Here is a 20,070-nt window from a genome sequence, read left to right on the forward strand (position 1 = left end):
TTATTTTTGTTTTTTTATTTAGAAAAATGTCTCCGAACCATGCAAATCCTTTTGACGCTATGCAGAGTAGGGATGTTTGCCTACATTTTTAGTGACTTTTCCAAGTGGACCTTTTTGCCCATTGGAGTCATCCATATTGTGGCTTTATCCAGTATGCAGGCAATCCGTTTCTGTATTTCTCTAACGTCCTAGAGGATGCTGGGACTCCGTAAGGACCATGGGGATAGACGGGCTCCGCAGGAGACATGGGCACTTTAAGAAAGACTTTGACTCTGGGTGTGCACTGGCTCCTCCCTCTATGCCCCTCCTCCAGACCTCAGTTTGATACTGTGCCCAGAGGAGCTGGGTGCATTTCAGGAGCTCTCCTGAGTTTCCTGTAAGAAAGCATTTTTGTTAGGTTTTTTATTTTCAGGGAGCCTGCTGGCAACAGACTCCCTGCATCGAGGGACTGAGGAGATAGAAACAGACCCACTTCTCTGAGTTTCAGGGCTCTGTTTCTTAGGCTACTGGAACACCATTCGCTCCAGAGGGATTGGTACGCAGGTCTCACCCTCGCCGTCCGTCCCAGAGCCGCGCCGCCGTCCTCCTCGCAGAGCCGGAAGATAGAAGCCGGGTGAGTACGTGAGCAAAAGATCATCACAGGCGGCAGAAGACTTCAGATTCTTCACGGAGGTAACGCACAGCACTGCAGCTGTGCGCCATTGCTCCCATTCACCTCACACACTCCGGTCACTGTAAGGGTGCAGGGCGCAGGGGGGGCGCCCTGGGCAGCAATTTAAACCTCCTATATGGCATATAAGTGTATATACATGTACAGCTGGGCACTGTACATGTATATAGAGAGCCCCCGCCATAATTTTAATTATTTAAAGCGGGACAGAAGCCCGCCGCCGAGGGGGCGGGGCTTCTCCCTCAGCACTTACCAGCGCCATCTTTTCTCCACAGCACCGCTGAGAGGAAGCTCCCCGGACTCTCCCCTGCTTGACACACGGTGAAAGAGGGTTTTTTAAGTAGAGGGGGGGCACATATTTGGCGCAATACAGATTACAAAGCGCTACTAGGTAAACACACTGTGTTTTTCCTGGGTCCTATAGCGCTGGGGTGTGTGCTGGCATACTCTCTCTCTGTCTCTCCAAAGGGCCTGGTGGGAACCTGTCTTCAGAAAAAGGGCTTCCCTGTATGTGTGTCGGTACGCGTGTGTCGACATGTCTGGAGGAGGGGGAGTGTATGAATGCTAGGTCTCCGTCAGCAGTGTCGACACCTGACTGGATGGATATGTGGAATGTTTTGAGTGCAAATGTTAATTTACTGCACAAAAGATTAGACAAAGCTGAAGCTGGTTTACAGTCAGGGAGTCAACCCATGCCTGTCCCAATGTCGCCTGGACCTTCGGGGTCTCAGAAGCGCCCACTATCCCAAATAGCTGACACAGATACCGACACGGACTCAGACTCCAGTGTCGACTACGAAGATGCAAAATTTCAGCCAAGGGTGGCAAAATGTATTCGATATATGATTATCGCTATAAAAGATGTTTTGCATATCACTGAGGAACCCCCTGTCTCTGACACGAGGGTGCACATGTTTAAGGGAAAGAAACCAGAGGTCACCTTTCCTTCCTCACATGAGATGAACGATTTATGCGAAAAAGCGTTGGAAACTCCAGACAAAAAACTGCAGATTCCCAAAAGGATTCTTATAGCGTATCCTTTCCCGTCACAGGACAGAATACGGTGGGAATCTTCCCCTAGGGTGGACAAAGCTTTAACACGCTTATCAAAAAAGATAGCGCTTCCATCCCAAGATACAGCTACCCTCAAGGATCCTGCTGACCGCAAGCAGGAGGTTACCTGGAAGTCCATTTACGCACATTCTGGTACCTTACTCAGACCGGCTATTGCGTCGGCCTGGGTTTGTAGTGCTGTAGCAGCATGGACAGATTCCTTATCAGCAGATATTGAGACTCTTGATAAGGATACCATTTTAATGGCTCTAGGGCATATAAAAGATGCTGTCTTATATATGAGAGATGCTCAAAGAGACATTTGTTTACTGGGTTCCAGAATAAACGCTATGTCTATTTCTGCTAGGCGTGGCTTATGGACCCGGCAGTGGACAGGTGATGCCGACTCCAAGAGGCATATGGAGTTGTTGCCTTACAAGGGTGAGGAATTGTTCGGAGAGGGCCTCTCGGATCTCGTCTCCACGGCTACGGCAGGTAAATCAAATTTTTTGCCATATATTCCCTCACAATCTAAGAAAGCGCCTCATTATCAAATGCAGTCCTTTCGTTCCAATAAAAGCAAGAGAGCACGTGGATCGTCCTTTCTTACCAGAGGTAAGGGCAGAGGGAAAAAGCTGCACACCACAGCTAGTTCCCAGGAACAGAAGTCCTCCCCGGCCTCTGCTAAATCCATGGCATGACGCTGGGGCTCCCCTGAGGGAGTCAGCTCCTGTGGGGGCACGTCTTCGACTGTTCAGCCACGTCTGGATCCACTCACAGGTGGATCCATAGGCAATAGAAATAGTTTCCCAGGGTTACAAGCTAGAAGTCGAAGAAGTGCCTCCTCGCCGGTTTTTCAAATCGGCCCTACCGAAACAACCCCTGGAAAGGGAGATAGTTTTACAGGCAATTCACAAATTGTGTCTGCAACAAGTGGTGGTAGAGGTTCCCCTGCTTCAAAGAGGGCAGGGGTAATACTCAACTCTGTTTGTGGTTCCGAAACCGGACGGTTCGGTCAGACCCATTTTGAATTTAAAATCCCTGAACCTTTACTTAAAATGGTTCAAGTTCAAGATGGAATCGCTCAGGGCGGTCATCGCCAGCCTGGAAGGGGGAGATTTTTTTGGTGTCTCTGGACATAAAGGATGCATACCTGCATGTCCCCATATATCCTCCTCATCAGGCATACCTGAGATTTGCGGTACAGGATTGTCATTACCAATTTCAGACGTTGCCGTTTGGACTTTCCACGGCCCCGAGAATTTTCACCAAGGTGATGGCGGAAATGATGGTGCTCCTGCGCAAGCAGGGTGTCACAATTATCCCGTACTTGGACGATCTCCTCATAAAAGCGAGATCAAGGGAGAAGTTGCTGAGCAGCGTATCACTTTCACTGAATGTGTTATTGCGACACGGCTGGATTCTCAATATTCCAAAGTCGCAGCTGAATCCTACAACTCGTCTGCCCTTCTTGGGCATGATTCTGGACACAGACCAGAAAAGGGTTTTTCTTCCGACGGAAAAAGCACAGGAACTCATGACTCTAGTCATGAACCTGTTGAAACCAAAACAAGTGTCAGTACATCATTGCACTCAAGTTCTGGGAAAGATGGTGGCAACATAGGAAACCATTCCATACGGCAGATTCCATGCAAGGACCTTCCAATGGGACCTATTGGACAAATGGTCCGGGTCGTATCTGCAATTGCATCAGAGGATCACCCTGTCCCTCAGGGCCAGAGTATCTCTCCTGTGGTGGCTAAACAGGGCTCACCTTCTAGAGGGCCGCAGGTTCGGCATTCAGGACTGGATCCTAGTGACCACGGACGTGAGCCTCCGAGGTTGGGGAGCAGTCACACAGGGAAGAAATTTCCAGGGACTTTGGTCAAGTCAAGAGACTTGTCTTCACATTAACATCCTGGAACTAAGGGCCATAAACAACGCCCTACGTCAAGCGGAGATCTTACTTGGCAATCGACCAGTTCTGATCCAGTCAGACAACATCACCACAGTAGCTCATGTAAACCGCCAAGGCGGCACAAGGAGCAGAGTGGCAATGGCGGAAGCCACCAGGTTTCTTCGCTGGGCGGAGAATCATGTAAGCGCTCAGTCAGCAGTGTTCATTCTGGGAGTGGACAACTGGGAAGCAGACTTCCTCAGCAGACACGATCTGCATCCGGGAGAGTGGGGACTTCATCAGGAAGTCTTCGCGCAGATTGCAAGTCGATGGGGACTGCCCCAAATAGACATGATGGCGTCCCGTCTCAACAAAAGGTACAAAGGTATTGCGCCAGGTCAAGAGACCCTCAGGCGGTAGCTGTGGACGCCCTAGTGACACCGTGGGTATTCCAGTCGGTATATGTGTTTCCTCCTCTTCCTCTCATACCCAAGGTGTTGAGGATAATAAGAAAAAGAGGAGAGAGAACAATTCTCATTGTTCCAGATTGGCCACGAAGGACCTGGTATCCGCATCTGCAAGAAATGCTCACAGAAGATCCGTGGCCTCTTCCTCTAAGGCAGGACCTGTTACAACAAGGTCCATGTCTGTTCCAAGACTTACCGTGGCTGCGTTTAACGGCATGGCGGTTGAACGCCGGATCCTAGCGGAAAAAGGTATTCCGGATGAGGTCATTCCTACGCTAATAAAGGCTAGGAAGGACGTGACATCTAAACATTATCACCGAATATGGAGGAAATATGTTTCTTGGTGTGAGGCCAGGAATGCTCCTACGGAAGAATTCCACCTGGGCCGTTTTCTTCACTTCCTACAAACTGGAGTGAATTTGGGCCTAAAATTAGGCTCCATTAAGGTTCAGATCTCGGCCTTATCCATTTTCTTTCAAAAGGGATTGGCCTCATTACCTGAAGTACAGACTTTTGTGAAGGGAGTTCTGCATATTCAGCCTCCTTTTATACCTCCGGTGGCGCCTTGGGACCTTAACGTGGTGTTAAGTTTCCTTAAGTCACATTGGTTTGAACCACTTCAGACAGTGGAGTTGAAATATCTCACCTGGATGGTGGTCATGTTGTTAGCCTTGGCTTCGGCTAGGCGAGTGTCGGAATTGGCGGCTTTATCACATAAAAGCCCCTATCTGGTTTTCCATATGGATAGAGCGGAATTGCGGACCCGTCCTCAATTCCTGCCTAAGGTGGTCTCATCCTTTCATATGAACCAACCTATTGTGGTGCCTGTGGCTACACGTGACTTGGAGGATTCCGAGTCCCTTGATGTGGTCAGGGCTTTGAAAATTTACGTGGCCAGAACGGCTAGGATCAGAAAAACAGAAGCACTGTTTGTCCTGTATACAGCCAACAAAGTTGGCGCCCCTGCTTCAAAGCAGACTATTGCTCGCTGGATCTGTAACACGATTCAGCAGGCGCATTCTACGGCAGGATTGCCGTTACCAAAATCGGTTAAGGCCCATTCCACTAGGAAGGTGGGCTCTTCTTGGGCGGCTGCCCGAGGGGTCTCGGCACTACAGCTGTGCCGAGCTGCTACTTGGTCGGGGTCAAACACCTTTGCAAAGTTCTATAAGTTTGATACCCTGGCTGAGGAGGACCTCCTGTTTACTCAATCAGTGCTGCAAAGTCATCTGCACTCTCCCGCCCGTTTGGGAGCTTTGGTATAATCCCCATGGTCCTTACGGAGTCCCAGCATCCTCTAGGACGTTAGAGAAAATAAGATTTTAAACCTACCGGTAAATCTTTTTCTCGTAGTCCGTAGAGGATGCTGGGAGCCCGTCCCAAGTGCGGACTACTTCTGCAAGACTTTTATATAGTTATTGCTTACATAAGGGTTATGTTATAGTTTCATCGGTCTTGGACTGATGCTGTGTTGTTTTTCATACTGTTAACTGGGTAGTATATCACAAGTTATACGGTGTGATTGGTGTGGCTGGTATGAATCTTGCCCTAGGATTACAAAAATACGTTCCTTGTACTGTCTGTCTCCTCTGGGCACAGTTTCTCTAACTGAGGTCTGGAGGAGGGGCATAGAGGGAAAAGCCAGTGCACACCCAGAGTCAAAGTCTTTCTTAAAGTGCCCATGTCTCCTGCGGAGCCCATCTATCCCCATGGTCCTTACGGAGTCCCAGCATCCTCTACGGACTACGAGAAAAAGATTTACCGGTAGGTTTAAAATCTTATTTTCTGTAGTATGTCAGGAGGTTCTGAGTTATAGGGAGTTAAAAGGCTTTATACATGGTTATCACCCCCCAATATGGAAGCCTGTTGGGTTTTAGGTCAACACTAACCCTTTTGCTGTGGGACTCATTCTCTGCACTGGTCAAGGTAGTGTATGACTTAACTACAAGGGTGGTTCAATAAGTAAGGTACCGTGTGTAATGTTGCCCGTTTAATCGTAACGGGATCCGGTCTTTAGGTCGACAGTAACTAGGTTGACCACTATTGGTCGACAGTAACTAGGTCGACAGGGTCTCTAGGTCGACATGTTCTAGGTCGACAGGTCAAAAGTTCGACATGAGTTTGTCACGATTTTTTTTTTACCTTTTCATACTTAACGATCCACGTGGACTACAATTGGGAACGGTAACCTGCCCGAAGCATGGCGAGCGAACACGGTGCACTAATTGGGGTTCCCGGTCACTGTACGAAGAAAACGTAACAAACCCCCCATAAAAAACTCATGTCGAACTTTTGACCTGTCGACCTAGAGACCATGTCGACCTAGCATCCCTTTCGACCTAGTTACTGTCGACCAATAGTGGTTGACCTAGACACTGTCCACCTAGTTACTATCTACCTTCCATACCACACCCATTGTAACTTCCCGCCAGGCAAGAGCAGGTAGACTGCTACTTCCCCTCACGGTCATATCAGTCACACTGTCCCAACATCAGCTGTAAGTTTTTGGGCTGGCGGAAATATGGTCACACACTGAGGTGCGTAGTGTGATCAGATTTCTGCATCTAAAGGGCACATCAGCAGCTGACATTCAGCACCAACTTGTCAAGGTGTTCGGTGATAACGTCATGTCACGGGAACAGGTTTGGGTTTGGTGCACTGCCTGTGCTGGACGTGCTTGGCCGGCCGGGTCGCTGCACGTCTTGAATGTCTGTCCTGCCATTATCAAAGGCAGTGCCCCAAACCTGTTTATCACCGTACACCATGACAAGCTGGTGATGAATATCAGTTGCTAATGTGCCCTTTACATGCAGAAATCTGATCACACTATGATGACGCACAGTCTAATGGCCATGAGGGGAAACAGTGGTCTACTAGAGAACATTATATATGTGAGAGGTCTTGTTACTTTACTTATACCCCTTTCAGACCGCCTAAGGCGGGTCGCACACAGGAGCCTGACACTGGAGTTCCCAGTGTACGACCCGGCTCGGGCGCCCTGCTGCCACTGTCTGCCGGGTTGGTAACGTCAGCGGTGTCTCTGCGGGGGTGGTGCTTGGAGATCACATGGCCTCAAGCGTTGCCCCTGCACACACAGTGAACGGGAAACGGGGTGGAATGACCCGGCAGCCGTTCACACCGCACAGCGAGCCAGGTTGAACACGAGTTCAACCCTGCTCGCGACCAGTATTTCAATCCTGGCACCCTTCAGACCGCACCTGAACACGGGTTATGCGCACTCATGTGCCAATAACCCGCGTTCATAGGTGGCGGTCTGAAAGGGCTATTATTGAACCACCCTCATAAAAGTCCCCTAATTAGTTGCTGTAGCTCTCACCCTGAAGAGGGTGTGACTTGATGTTATGATGCTGGCTATACGGTACTATGACCGCATTATTCCCTGTCCCTTCCATTCAGAACGCTACGTATAAACCAGGAAGTAGGGGATAGAGCATTAGAAGAAGTCTATTTCCCGCACCCTGGCGTTCACAGACCGCCATGTACCTCATTTGCAAGAGGGAAACCCCTGAAAAGTAATTCTCTGCACTGACAAAATCATTATGAAGTCCAGAGATGGAGGAGTATTCTTGGTGGCTATTAGAGAGTAAGATACATACATTTGCTTTGCGTTCAGTTGAGGGCATTTTCAGTATAAACAACAAAAATAAAACTTTTTTTGCCCATTTTGTGTAGACAGTTTACTGTAGTTTGTGCGGGTAATTCATAAATTATTAGTGAATTTGTAAAGTAAACAGCCTGTAAATAAAATGCAAAAATAGGCTCAGCAGCTTGGGCATTGGGGTATCTAGAATGGGTACAGGGCCCCATAATAGGGTCCGGGGGGTCCGTACCGCACAACCTTTGGCTCACGCCAGTGGCATAGAATGTAGGGTTGTCAGTGATTTTCAACAGAGGAATTTAATTTTTTCCTATGTTGGCGATTTATTTGCTGTAGTTTTATGTTGCTACTTTCTGCACCAGCCAGTGTACCGTCCTTGCACCTCGTTTCTGGAAGAAAGTCAGAAATAATGGTCTCTGCTAAGGAATGTAGTGTATTGTCACTCGGAATGATTGTGATTGCAAACGTGTTTGAAACTATTTCCCTGCTAGATAAAGTCTTTGCCACGTCGGCTTCGGATGGGTTTTCTGTACACTTGTGCAAATGCTACAATTCCTTCCACTTGTTAACATGGTACTGAATGATTGCAGGCGGTGGGAACCGGTATCTGATCTCTTTTTACAATGAATAATAAAACTCAGGAGATGTAAACATAATAGACATGTTAGTGTACTCTTAAGAACCAATTAATCGTCCATTATTTCTTCCATTTTGTGCGGCGTTCTCTCTCCTTGTCACTAATGTTTGCTGCGCTTTGTAAAGGGACTAATACATGTGCATTAATATGTAAAAGCATATGAATTACTGATTTATATTATATGCATGATATAAAAACTGCCGGGACTCTTCGGGGGTATTCAGTTAGCCCCGAAAAATTTCCAGATGCAAAAAAGTGTTTTTTTTTGTAAATAGCAGCATTTTTTTTGTTTTCTCCCTATCCTATTTTTCCCAATTTTTTTTTTGTGTGTGTGATTGTGTAAAAATTGCATACTTTATCTAATGGTTACATAGGCCCCTATTGTTTTCTGGTTAGTGTTTTCCGTTCTGGCCGTGGCCAGCCATTCCGGTATCCATGCGCACATGCTTGGGAGATTTCTGAATGCGCATATGTTTGGTATGTGAATAAAGCATATGTATTATTTTCTAATGCCCTGTTAGCCCGTTTCATTTTCCTTTTTTTGATTGATATTACCACGTGGTAAGCAGTATTACGGTGGTGCCTTATAAGAACATATATTGCTGAATGTAAATAAGGGGTCTATTCATAAAGCAGTGAAAACTGTGGAGAAGTGAGCCAGTGGAGAAGAACCAATCAGCATTGAAGTAACATTTATAATTTGCATACTATAAAATCATACAGAGCAGCTGATTGGTTGCCATGGCCAACTTCTCCACTGGCTCACTACTCCACTCTTTTCACTGTTTCATGAAGAGACCCCTAACTGTCTTGCTTCCGAGCTTACTGTATGATTATAATTGATTCCACACACAAAGCCATATTTGATGTATATTGTTTATTGTGTGCTAGTTTAGTTGTATTGTAATTGTATATACAACCTTGAAAAACCAATAAAAACTATAAAATTAAAAAAATTAAACAAAAAAATTGCATACGTATTGGGGATAAGTGCTGTCATCACGGCTACTTGGATAAATTACCGTGGCTAATAGTCTTTACGCTAGGCTGTTTTGGAAAGGTACAGCGCCGGCCCTTTACCGGCGCTCTGCCAATATGATGCTGACGGGGGGCCACACCGTCCCTAATAGTGGTGCCGGCAGGTCCACGCCCCCCCAGCCGGCTGCACCACCTTTTCGAGCGCGTACAGCTCCCCCCCCTCACCCCTTCGCATGCCTTCCCTGCTTCCTAGCAGGAACACTAAATACAATACAGGCCTTCATAAGAAAACAGCTGTCTCGGATGCCGGATAAAAAGTCAAATACATTTAAAACGTATACAGTAATCTAATACAGTATCTGTATTCCACCCTAAATGGCTATATTTTTATGTATATAGATCAGTGTTTCCCAACCTTGGTCCTTAAGGCACACTAACAGTCCAGGTTTTAAGCATAGCCATACTTGAGCCCAGATTACTTAATTTTTAGTTTCTCAAGTAATTTTGATTTAACAATCTGTGCTCAAGCATGGATATCCTTAAAAATACAGTGTTTCTGTGCCTTGAGGACCAGTGTTAGGAGAAATTGCTAGGTCTATAGATATGCTAGTGGTGAGAGGTGATATATTCTGTTGTACAAGAACCTATCTAAGATTTTGTTTTGCATCACCCAGTAATAGGCAGGGTGATGGGGGGGTAATTCTTAGCAGCAATTAACATTGTATCAACCTTTGGCGAGAGATAAAGTACCAACTAATTAGCACCTAACTGTCATTTTACAGGTTTTGGGGCAGATGTACTAAGCGTAAAGGTGGGTACACACTGGCCGATATATCGGCCGTTCTCTTGAGCGGCCGATATATCGCGGGTCCGTCGGCCAGTGTGTACGGGCGATATGTCTGTGAAGTCCGTCGTTCACAGACATATCGCGTCGGCCCCGCAGCACAGCCGACGGCCAATATATCTACTGACCGCCCGTACACATGCTGCGGCAGCCGGCGGTGACTGACAGCTGAACTGGGCGGGCGTGTGTACACGCCCGCCCAGTTCATGACGTCAGTCCCCGACGGATCGGGCAGTGTGTATGCTCAACACACTGCCCGAACCGTCCATAGATATATCTGCCAATCAATTGATCGGCAGATATATCTATCAGTGTGTACCCACCTTCAGAGAGAGATAAAGCACCAGCGAATCAGCTGCTATGTCACAGGCTGTGTTTGTAAAATGACAGGAGCTGGTTGGAACCTGCAGTAATTACCTCCTCGTGCTGCTCCCAGTTGCAGGCATGCATTAAATAAAACGACAAGCTTGTCCGTGTTCCTACCAGTTTAAGGGGTGGTGGAGTTGGGAGTCGCTGGACAAAACAAATTCATATTTACATTTCTCTATCGTCCTAGTGGATGCTGGGGTTCCTGAAAGGACCATGGGGAATAGCGGCTCCGCAGGAGACAGGGCACAAAAAGTAAAGCTTTTCCAGATCAGGTGGTGTGCACTGGCTCCTCCCCCTATGACCCTCCTCCAGACTCCAGTTAGATTTTTGTGCCCGGCCGAGAAGGGTGCAATTCTAGGTGGCTCTCATAAAGAGCTGCTTAGAGAAAGTTTAGCTTAGGTTTTTTATTTTACAGTGATTCCTGCTGGCAACAGGATCACTGCAACGAGGGACAGAGGGGAGAAGAAGTGAACTCACCTGCGTGCAGGATGGATTGGCTTCTTGGCTACTGGACATCAGCTCCAGAGGGACGATCACAGGTACAGCCTGGATGGTCACCGGAGCCGCGCCGCCGGCCCCCTTGCAGATGCTGAAGTAAGAAGAGGTCCAGAATCGGCGGCTGAAGACTCCTGCAGTCTTCTAAAGGTAGCGCACAGCACTGCAGCTGTGCGCCATTTTCCTCTCAGCACACTTCACACGCAGTCACTGAGGGTGCAGGGCGCTGGGGGGGGGGGCGCCCTGGGAGGCAAATGTAAACCTATATAAAGGCTAAAAATACCTCACATATAGCCCCCAGAGGCTATATGGAGATATTTAACCCCTGCCTGTATTCACAAAATAGCGGGAGACGAGCCCGCCGAAAAAGGGGCGGGGCCTATCTCCTCAGCACACGGCGCCATTTCCTCTCACAGCTCCGCTGGTCAGGACGGCTCCCAGGTCTCTCCCCTGCACTGCACTACAGAAACAGGGTAAAACAGAGAGGGGGGGCAAATTTAATGGCAATATCTTGATATATATAAAGCAGCTATAAGGGAGCACTTATTATAAGGCTATCCCTGTCATATATAGCGCTTTTTGGTGTGTGCTGGCAGACTCTCCCTCTGTCTCCCCAAAGGGCTAGTGGGTCCTGTCTTCGTTTAGAGCATTCCCTGTGTGTCTGCTGTGTGTCGGTACGTGTGTGTCGACATGTATGAGGACGATATTGGTGTGGAGGCGGAGCAATTGCCAAATATGGGGATGTCACCTCCTAGGGGGTCGACACCAGAATGGATGCCTTTATTTATGGAATTACGGGATAGTGTCAACACGCTAAAGCAGTCGTTTGACGACATGAGGCGGCCGGACAATCAATTAGTGCCTGTCCAGGCGCCTCAAACACCGTCAGGGGCTGTAAAACGCCCTTTGCCTCAGTCGGTCGACACAGACCCAGACACAGGCACTGATTCCAGTGGTGACGGTGACGAATCAACCGTATTTTCCAGTAGGGCCACACGTTATATGATTTTGGCAATGAAGGAGGCGTTACATTTAGCTGATACTACAGGTACCACTAAACAGGGTATTATGTGGGGTGTGAAAAAACTACCTATAGTTTTTCCTGAATCAGAAGAATTAAATGACGTGTGTGATGAAGCGTGGGTTGCCCCTGATAAAAAGCTGATAATTTCAAAGAAATTATTGGCATTATACCCTTTCCCGCCAGAGGTTAGGGAGCGCTGGGAAACACCTCCTAGGGTGGACAAGGCGCTAACACGCTTATCAAAACAAGTGGCGTTACCTTCTCCTGAGACGGCCGCACTTAAAGATCCATCAGATAGGAGGATGGAAAATATCCAAAAAAGTATATACACACATGCAGGTGTTATACTACGACCAGCTATAGCGACTGCCTGGATGTGCAGTGCTGGGGTAGTTTGGTCAGAGTCCCTGATTGAAAATATTGATACCCTGGACAGGGACAATATTTTACTGTCGTTAGAACAAATAAAGGATGCATTTCTTTATATGCGTGATGCACAGAGGGATATCTGCACACTGGCATCACGGGTAAGTGCTATGTCCATTTCGGCCAGAAGAGCTTTATGGACGCGACAGTGGACAGGCGATGCGGATTCAAAACGGCATATGGAAGTTTTGCCGTATAAAGGGGAGGAGTTATTTGGAGTCGGTCTATCAGATTTGGTGGCCACGGCTACAGCCGGGAAATCCACCTTTCTACCTCAAGTCACTCCCCAACAGAAAAAGGCACCGACTTTTCAACCGCAGCCCTTTCGTTCCTTTAAAAATAAGAGAGCAAAGGGCTATTCATATCTGCCACGAGGCAGAGGTCGAGGGAAGAAACAGCAACAGGCAGCTCCTTCCCAGGAACAGAAGCCCTCCCCGGCTTCTACAAAAGCCTCAGCATGACGCTGGGGCTTCTCAAGCGGACTCGGGGACGGTGGGAGGTCGTCTCAAAAATTACAGCGCGCAGTGGGCTCACTCGCAGGTAGATCCCTGGATCCTGCAGATAATATCTCAGGGGTACAGGTTGGAATTAGAGACAGATCCACCTCGCCGTTTCCTGAAGTCTGCTTTACCAACGTCCCCTTCCGAAAGGGAGACGGTTTTGGAAGCCATTCACAAGCTGTACTCTCAGCAGGTGATAGTCAAGGTACCTCTTCTACAACAAGGGAAGGGGTATTATTCCACTCTATTTGTGGTACCGAAGCCGGATGGCTCGGTAAGGCCTATTCTAAATCTGAAGTCCTTGAACCTGTACATAAAGAAGTTCAAGTTCAAGATGGAGTCACTCAGAGCAGTGATAGCGAACCTGGAAGAAGGGGACTTTATGGTATCCTTGGACATCAAGGATGCGTATCTCCACGTTCCAATTTACCCCTCACACCAGGGGTACCTCAGGTTCGTTGTACAAAACTGTCACTATCGGTTTCAGACGCTGCCGTTTGGTTTGTCCACGGCACCTCGGGTCTTTACAAAGGTAATGGCCGAGATGATGATTCTTCTTCGAAGAAAAGGCGTATTAATTATCCCATACTTGGACGATCTCCTAATAAGGGCAAGGTCCAGAGAACAGCTAGAGATGGGATTAGCAATATCTCAAGAGGTGCTAAAGCAGCACGGATGGATTCTGAATATTCCAAAATCCCAATTAATGCCGACAACTCGTCTGCTGTTCCTAGGGATGATTCTGGACACGGTTCAGAAAAAGGTTTTTCTTCCCGAGGAAAAAGCCAAGGAGTTATCCGACCTGGTCAGGAATCTCCTAAAACCAGGAAAGGTGTCTGTACATCAATGCACGCATCTTCAGATGCACCTGCGGATAACCCTGTCTCCAAGGACAAGGGTATCTCTTCTGTGGTGGTTGTAGAGGGCTCATCTATTGGAGGGCCGCAGATTCGGCATACAGGATTGGATCCTGGTGACCACGGACCCCAGCCTGAGAGGCTGGGGAGCAGTCACACAAGGAAGAAACTTCCAGGGAGTGTGGTCGAGCCTGGAAAAGTCTCTTCACATAAACATTCTGGAACTAAGAGCAATCTACAATGCTCTAGGCCAGGCGGAACCTCTGCTTCAGGGAAGACCGGTGTTGATCCAGTCGGGCAACATCACGGCAGTCGCCCATGTGGACAGACAGGGCGGCACAAGAGGCAGGAGTGCAATGGCAGAAGCTGCCGGGATCCTTCGCTGGGCGGAGAATCACGTGATAGCACTGTCAGCGGTGTTCATCCCGCGAGTGGACAACTGGGAAGCAGACTTCCTCAGCAGACACGATCTTCACCCGGGAGAGTGGGGACTTCATCCAGAAGTTTTCCACATGCTAATAAACCGTTGGGAAAGACCAATGGTGGACATGATGGCGTCTCGCCTCAACAAAAAACTGGACAGGTATTGCGCCAGGTCAAGAGATCCGCGGGCAATAGCTGTGGACGCGCTGGTGGCACCTTGGGTGTACCGGTCGGTGTATGCGTTTCCTCCTCTGCCTCTCATACCAAAGGTATTGAGAATCATACGGCAAAGCGGAGTAAGAACGATACTGGTGGCTCCGGATTGGCCAAGAGGGTCTTGGTACCCGGAACTTCGAAAGATGGTCACGGACGATCCGTGGCCTCTGCCTCTAAGACAGGACCTGCTTCAGCAGGGACCGTGTCTGTTCCGAGACTTGCCGCGGCTGCGTTTGGCGGCATGGCGGTTGAACGCCGGATCCTGAAGGGAAAGGGCATTCCGGAGGAAGTCATTCCTACCTTGATTAGGGCAAGAAGGGAAGTCACCGCGAAGCATTGTCACCGCGTTTGGCGGAAGTATGTTGCGTGGTGCGAGGATCGGAGTGCTCCGACGGAGGAGTTTCAACTGGGTCGTTTCCTACATTTCCTGCAGTCAGGATTGTCTGTGGGTCTCAAGTTGGGATCTATTAAGGTTCAAATTTCGGCCCTGTCAATATTCTTCCAAAGAGAATTGGCCTCGGTTCCTGGGGTCCGGACTTTTGTCAAAGGAGTACTGCATATACAGCCTCCTGTGGTGCCTCCGGTGGCACCGTGGGATCTAAATGTAGTTTTGGATTTCCTCAAGTCCCATTGGTTTGAACCACTAGAAAATGTGGATTTGAAATATCTCACATGGAGAGTGACTATGTTGCTGGCCCTGGCGTCCGCCAGGAGAGTATCTGAACTGGCGGCTTTATCTTATAAAAGCCCTTATTTAATTTTCCATTCGGATAGGGCAGAGCTGCGGACGCGTCCGCATTTTCTCCCTAAGGTGGTATCAGCGTTTCACCTGAACCAGCCTATTGTAGTGCCTGCGGCTACAAGCGACTTGGAGGACTCCAAGTTGTTGGACGTTGTCAGAGCTTTAAAAATATACATTTCAAGGACGGCTGGAGTCAGAAAATCTGACTCGCTGTTTGTACTGTATGCACCCAACAAGTTGGGTGCGCCTGCTTCTAAGCAATCGATTGCTCGTTGGATTTGTAACGCAATTCAACTTGCACATTCTGTGGCAGGCCTGCCACAGCCTAAATCTGTTAAGGCCCATTCCACAAGGAAGGTGGGCTCATCTTGGGCGGCTGCCCGAGGGGTCTCGGCGTTACAACTCTGCCGAGCAGCTACGTGGTCAGGGGAGAACGCGTTTGTAAAATTCTACAAATTTGATACCCTGGCAGAGGAGGACCTGGAGTTCTCTCATTCGGTGCTGCAGAGTCATCCGCACTCTCCCGCCCGTTTGGGAGCTTTGGTATAATCCCCATGGTCCTTTCAGGAACCCCAGCATCCACTAGGACGATAGAGAAAATAAGAATTTACTTACCGATAATTCTATTTCTCGGAGTCCGTAGTGGATGCTGGGCGCCCATCCCAAGTGCGGATTATCTGCAATACTTGTACATAGTTATTGTTAACTAATTCGGGTTATTGTTTAGGGAGCCATCTTTCAGAGGCTCCTCTGTTATCATACTGTTAACTGGGTTTAGATCACAGGTTGTACGGTGTGATTGGTGTGGCTGGTATGAGTCTTACCCGGGATTCAAAATCCTCCCTTATTGTGTACGCTCGTCCGGGCACAGTACCTAACTGAGTCTGGAGGAGGGTCATAGGGGGAGGAGCCAGTGCACACCACCTGATCTGGAAAAGCTTTACTTTTTGTGCCCTGTCTCCTGCGGAGCCGCTATTCCCCATGGTCCTTTCAGGAACCCCAGCATCCACTACGGACTCCGAGAAATAGAATTATCGGTAAGTAAATTCTTATTTTTTAAAGGCACCAGTGTAGTATTACTGTATATGTGTCTGGTTAGTTCTGATGAGATTACGCCCAGTGTTACAGGTTTGCTATTTAATCACTTTTAGTCTTCTCCAGTACATCCTCCCAGGACAGGATTGCTCATAAATGTCTCTTCTTTTGTAGGTAGTGCTAACCAGGAGGGCTGATCCAGCTGAGCTGAGAGTTATATTTGACAAGGTATGGACTTGACTACAGTATTTTCCTGCGTTTATAGCAATAAGTGAACAACAGAGGAACTGGTTATGCAAACGAATCACAGGCCGTAAAATAAGTTGCAACAAGAACAGTAGCGGATATTGCCATGGGCAAGCAGGACTTTTGCCCGGGGCGCCGCCTTCCGGAGGGAGGGCGCCGCACCATGGCAAGATCCGCTGTTACTGTGCCGTGTGCTGCCCGCTGCCGCTGCCCCCCACCGTGAAGGTAACTAGACGCTACGCGTCTAGTTTCCCTTCGTGGACAGGACCTTTACTGTGCGGTGCGCGATGACGTCATCGCGCACCGCACATCATTTCAGCGGCGCTACTACTGTACAGGGGGCGTAACTGACCACGCCCCCTGTATGAAGCCACACCCCTATTGCCCGCCCGGGGCGCTGAAAACCCTCGAGCCGGCCCTGAACAAGAGGCACAGTGATTGTAAGCTTATATGTTCAACATGCTGCCAATGGCTGGAGCCAAAGATTTCTTCCCAGGGAAAGGGCTGTAATTATTTTCATTTATTTGTTGTGAATTTCTAAAAAACAAAACAAATTTCTTGCAAAGGAAAATATGTACTAAAAGTCCTGGAGAGAGATAAAGTACCAAACAACCAGCTCCTGTCATTTTTCACACACCGCCTGTAACATAGCAGATTGGAGTTGATTGGCTGGTACTTTATCTCTCCCCACTATAGCTCTTGAAGGCTTAGTATAGCGCCCTCAAAGATGTTACAAATTGGCCAAAATTCGGTTAAATTAAAGTGTTTTTATATTCCTAATTTGAATGGAAACTATAGTATTTCCAATTTGTAAAGTAATGTTTATACAAGACCCTTGATAAGTATATAAGTGATGCATTTGTTGGCTGGCTTACATGTATTAACGCGCCTTCTGTGCGATGTTGTCATGGAAGTCCGACTATGCCATGTGGTTAGAGCTCAGATACAGACGTGTCCTCATACACTTAGCTTCAATACGCCATGCAGCGAGAGACCCCTGGCGCAAGTGAGACTCCCTGAGTGGTTTAGTGTGCTCTTAGTCACAATGAGACTAAACTGCTTCACGAGACTGCCCTGATTTAATTGATATGTGTCACTTGCACATCTGTGTGCGACTGAGTCTGGATTCGAAGTACAACGGAACTGGCGTGAAAAGCTGCGGCCGCTGCATCGTAGCACTTCAAATACAGACTCAGACGCACACAGATGTACAAGTGGCGCATATCAAATAGATCAATGCAGTCTTTTGAAGTGGTTTTGCCGCATTGCGACTAAGACGCTCAGCTCAAGCCAATTCGTATGGGACCTGGCGCACCGAGAAGGGATGTTTTGCGCAACTGCAACAATAGTGTATAAGGAGATCTCTATATTAGCATAATTGATACATAGGGCCGTATTCAATATCTGTCGGAAGCTGCCGTCTTGTCGGAAATACGGTAGCTTCCGACAAATTTCTGTCGGAAGAGGTTCCAACCTATTCAAAGAGGGCAATTTAATTCCTGACTTGTCGCAAAACACGTGGTTTGGCGGAATAGGCACCGATCCGCGTGCTTCTGACGGAAATGGGGCCAAATCCGACATGTTTTGGCCCCCTTTCCGACAATCTCAATCCGACTTTAAAAAAAAAAAGTCGGATTGAGCAGGGCGTCCCCCCTGCCAGGCTCCTCCCTCACGGCAGTGCCTCCCCCCGCCGGCCGCCGCAGACATGTCCCCCCGCCGGCCGCCGCAGACATGTCCCCCCGCCGGCCGCCGCAGACATGTCCCCCCGCCGGCCGCCGCAGACATGTCCCCCCGGCCGCCACTGTCTGCTTCCCCCACGGGCCGCCGCTGTCTGCGCACCCGGCAGCCACTGACAGCAGCAGGATACCGGGAACGGCCAAATCAGACAGTTTGATTTGGCCGTTCATTGAATAGCCCTTGTTGGATCCATTCCGACAAATGCATGTCGGAATGGATCCGACACTTATTGAATATAGCCCATAGGGGTACAGCGGCGGCTGATTACAATATGAAGCCTCTTAAAGTCCAACAAACCAATAAGCTTTGAAGCGTAAACAGGCTCACGCAGCACATCATTCTACAGTATGACGTTTTGGTATTTTCTCTGACGTCCTAGTGGATGCTGGGAACTCCGTAAGGACCATGGGGAATAGCGGCTCCGCAGGAGACTGGGCACAAAAGAAAAGCTTTAGGACTACCTGGTGTGCACTGGCTCCTCCCCCTATGACCCTCCTCCAAGCCCCAGTTAGATTTTTGTGCCCGACCGAGCTGGGTGCAATCTAGGGGGCTCTCCTGAGCTTCTTAGAAAAAGTTAGTTTTAGGTTTTTTATTTTCAGTGAGACCTGCTGGCAACAGGCTCACTGCATCGAGGGACTAAGGGGAGAAGAAGCGAACCTGCCTGCTTGCAGCCAGCTTGGGCTTCTTAGGCTACTGGACACCATTAGCTCCAGAGGGACCGAACACAGGCCCAGCCTCGGAGTCCGGTCCCAGAGCCGCGCCGCCGGCCCCCTTACAGAGCCAGAAGCAAGAAGAGGTCCGGAAAATCGGCGGCAGAAGACATCAGTCTTCACCAAGGTAGCGCACAGCACTGCAGCTGTGCGCCATTGCTCCTCATGCACACCACACACTCCGGTCACTGATGGGTGCAGGGCGCTGGGGGGGGGCGCCCTGAGCAGCAATATAAACACCTTGGCTGGCAAAAATACATCACATATAACCCCCAGGGCTATATGGATGTATATTAACCCCTGCCAGATTCCAGAAAAAAGCGGGAGAAAAGTCCGCCAAGAAGGGGGCGGAGCCTATCTCCTCAGCACACTGGCGCCATTTTCCCTCACAGCTCCGCTGGAAGGACGTCTCCCTGACTCTCCCCTGCAGTCCTGCACTACAGAAAAGGGTAAAACAAGAGAGGGGGGGCACTAATTAGGCGCAGTATAATATAAACAGCAGCTATAAGGGGAAAAACACTCTGTATAGTGTTATCCCGGTATATATATATAGCGCTCTGGTGTGTGCTGGCATACTCCCCACTCTGTCTCCCCAAAGGGCTAGTGGGGTCCTGTCCTCTATCAGAGCATTCCCTGTGTGTGTGCTGTGTGTCGGTACGGCTGTGTCGACATGTATGAGGAGGAACATGATGTGGAGGCGGAGCAATTGCCTGTAGTGGAGATGTCACCCCCTAGGGGGTCGACACCTGAGTGGATGGGCTTATGGAAGGAATTACGTAAAAGTGTCAGCTCTTTACAAAAGCAGTTTGATGACATGGGACAGCCGGCTACTCAGCTTGTGCCTGTCCAGGCGTCTCAAAGACCATCAGGGGCGCTTAAACGCCCGCTATCACAGATGGCAGATACAGACGCCGACACGGATACTGACTCCAGTGTCGACGATGAAGAGACGAATGTGACTTCCAGTAGGGCCACACGTTACATGATTGAGGCAATGAAAAATGTTTTACACATTTCTGATAGTACAAGTACCGTTAAAAAGGGTATTATGTTTGGTGAGAAAAAACTACCTGTAGTTTTTCCTGCATCTGAGGAATTAAATGAAGTGTGTGATGAAGCGTGGGT

At 48.7% G+C, this 20,070-nt stretch overlaps 1 protein-coding gene across 4 annotated transcripts in view; it reads left to right on the forward strand.

Moving 5' to 3' along the window:
• SLC25A13 (solute carrier family 25 member 13) overlaps positions 1-20,070 on the forward strand; it is a 267,392-nt gene that overhangs the window by 24,646 nt on the left and 222,676 nt on the right. For 3 of the 4 annotated variants that reach the window (XM_063921355.1, XM_063921354.1, XM_063921356.1), the window contains exon 2: positions 16,427-16,480. In XM_063921355.1, the coding sequence (XP_063777425.1) occupies positions 16,427-16,480 (54 nt within the window). Of the gene's footprint in view, positions 1-16,424; positions 16,481-20,070 lie in introns of those variants that run through there. The other variant, XM_063921357.1, reaches the window with a different exon arrangement.

Source organism: Pseudophryne corroboree, chromosome 5, assembly GCF_028390025.1.
Source record: "Pseudophryne corroboree isolate aPseCor3 chromosome 5, aPseCor3.hap2, whole genome shotgun sequence".
NCBI lineage: Eukaryota > Metazoa > Chordata > Amphibia > Anura > Myobatrachidae > Pseudophryne > Pseudophryne corroboree.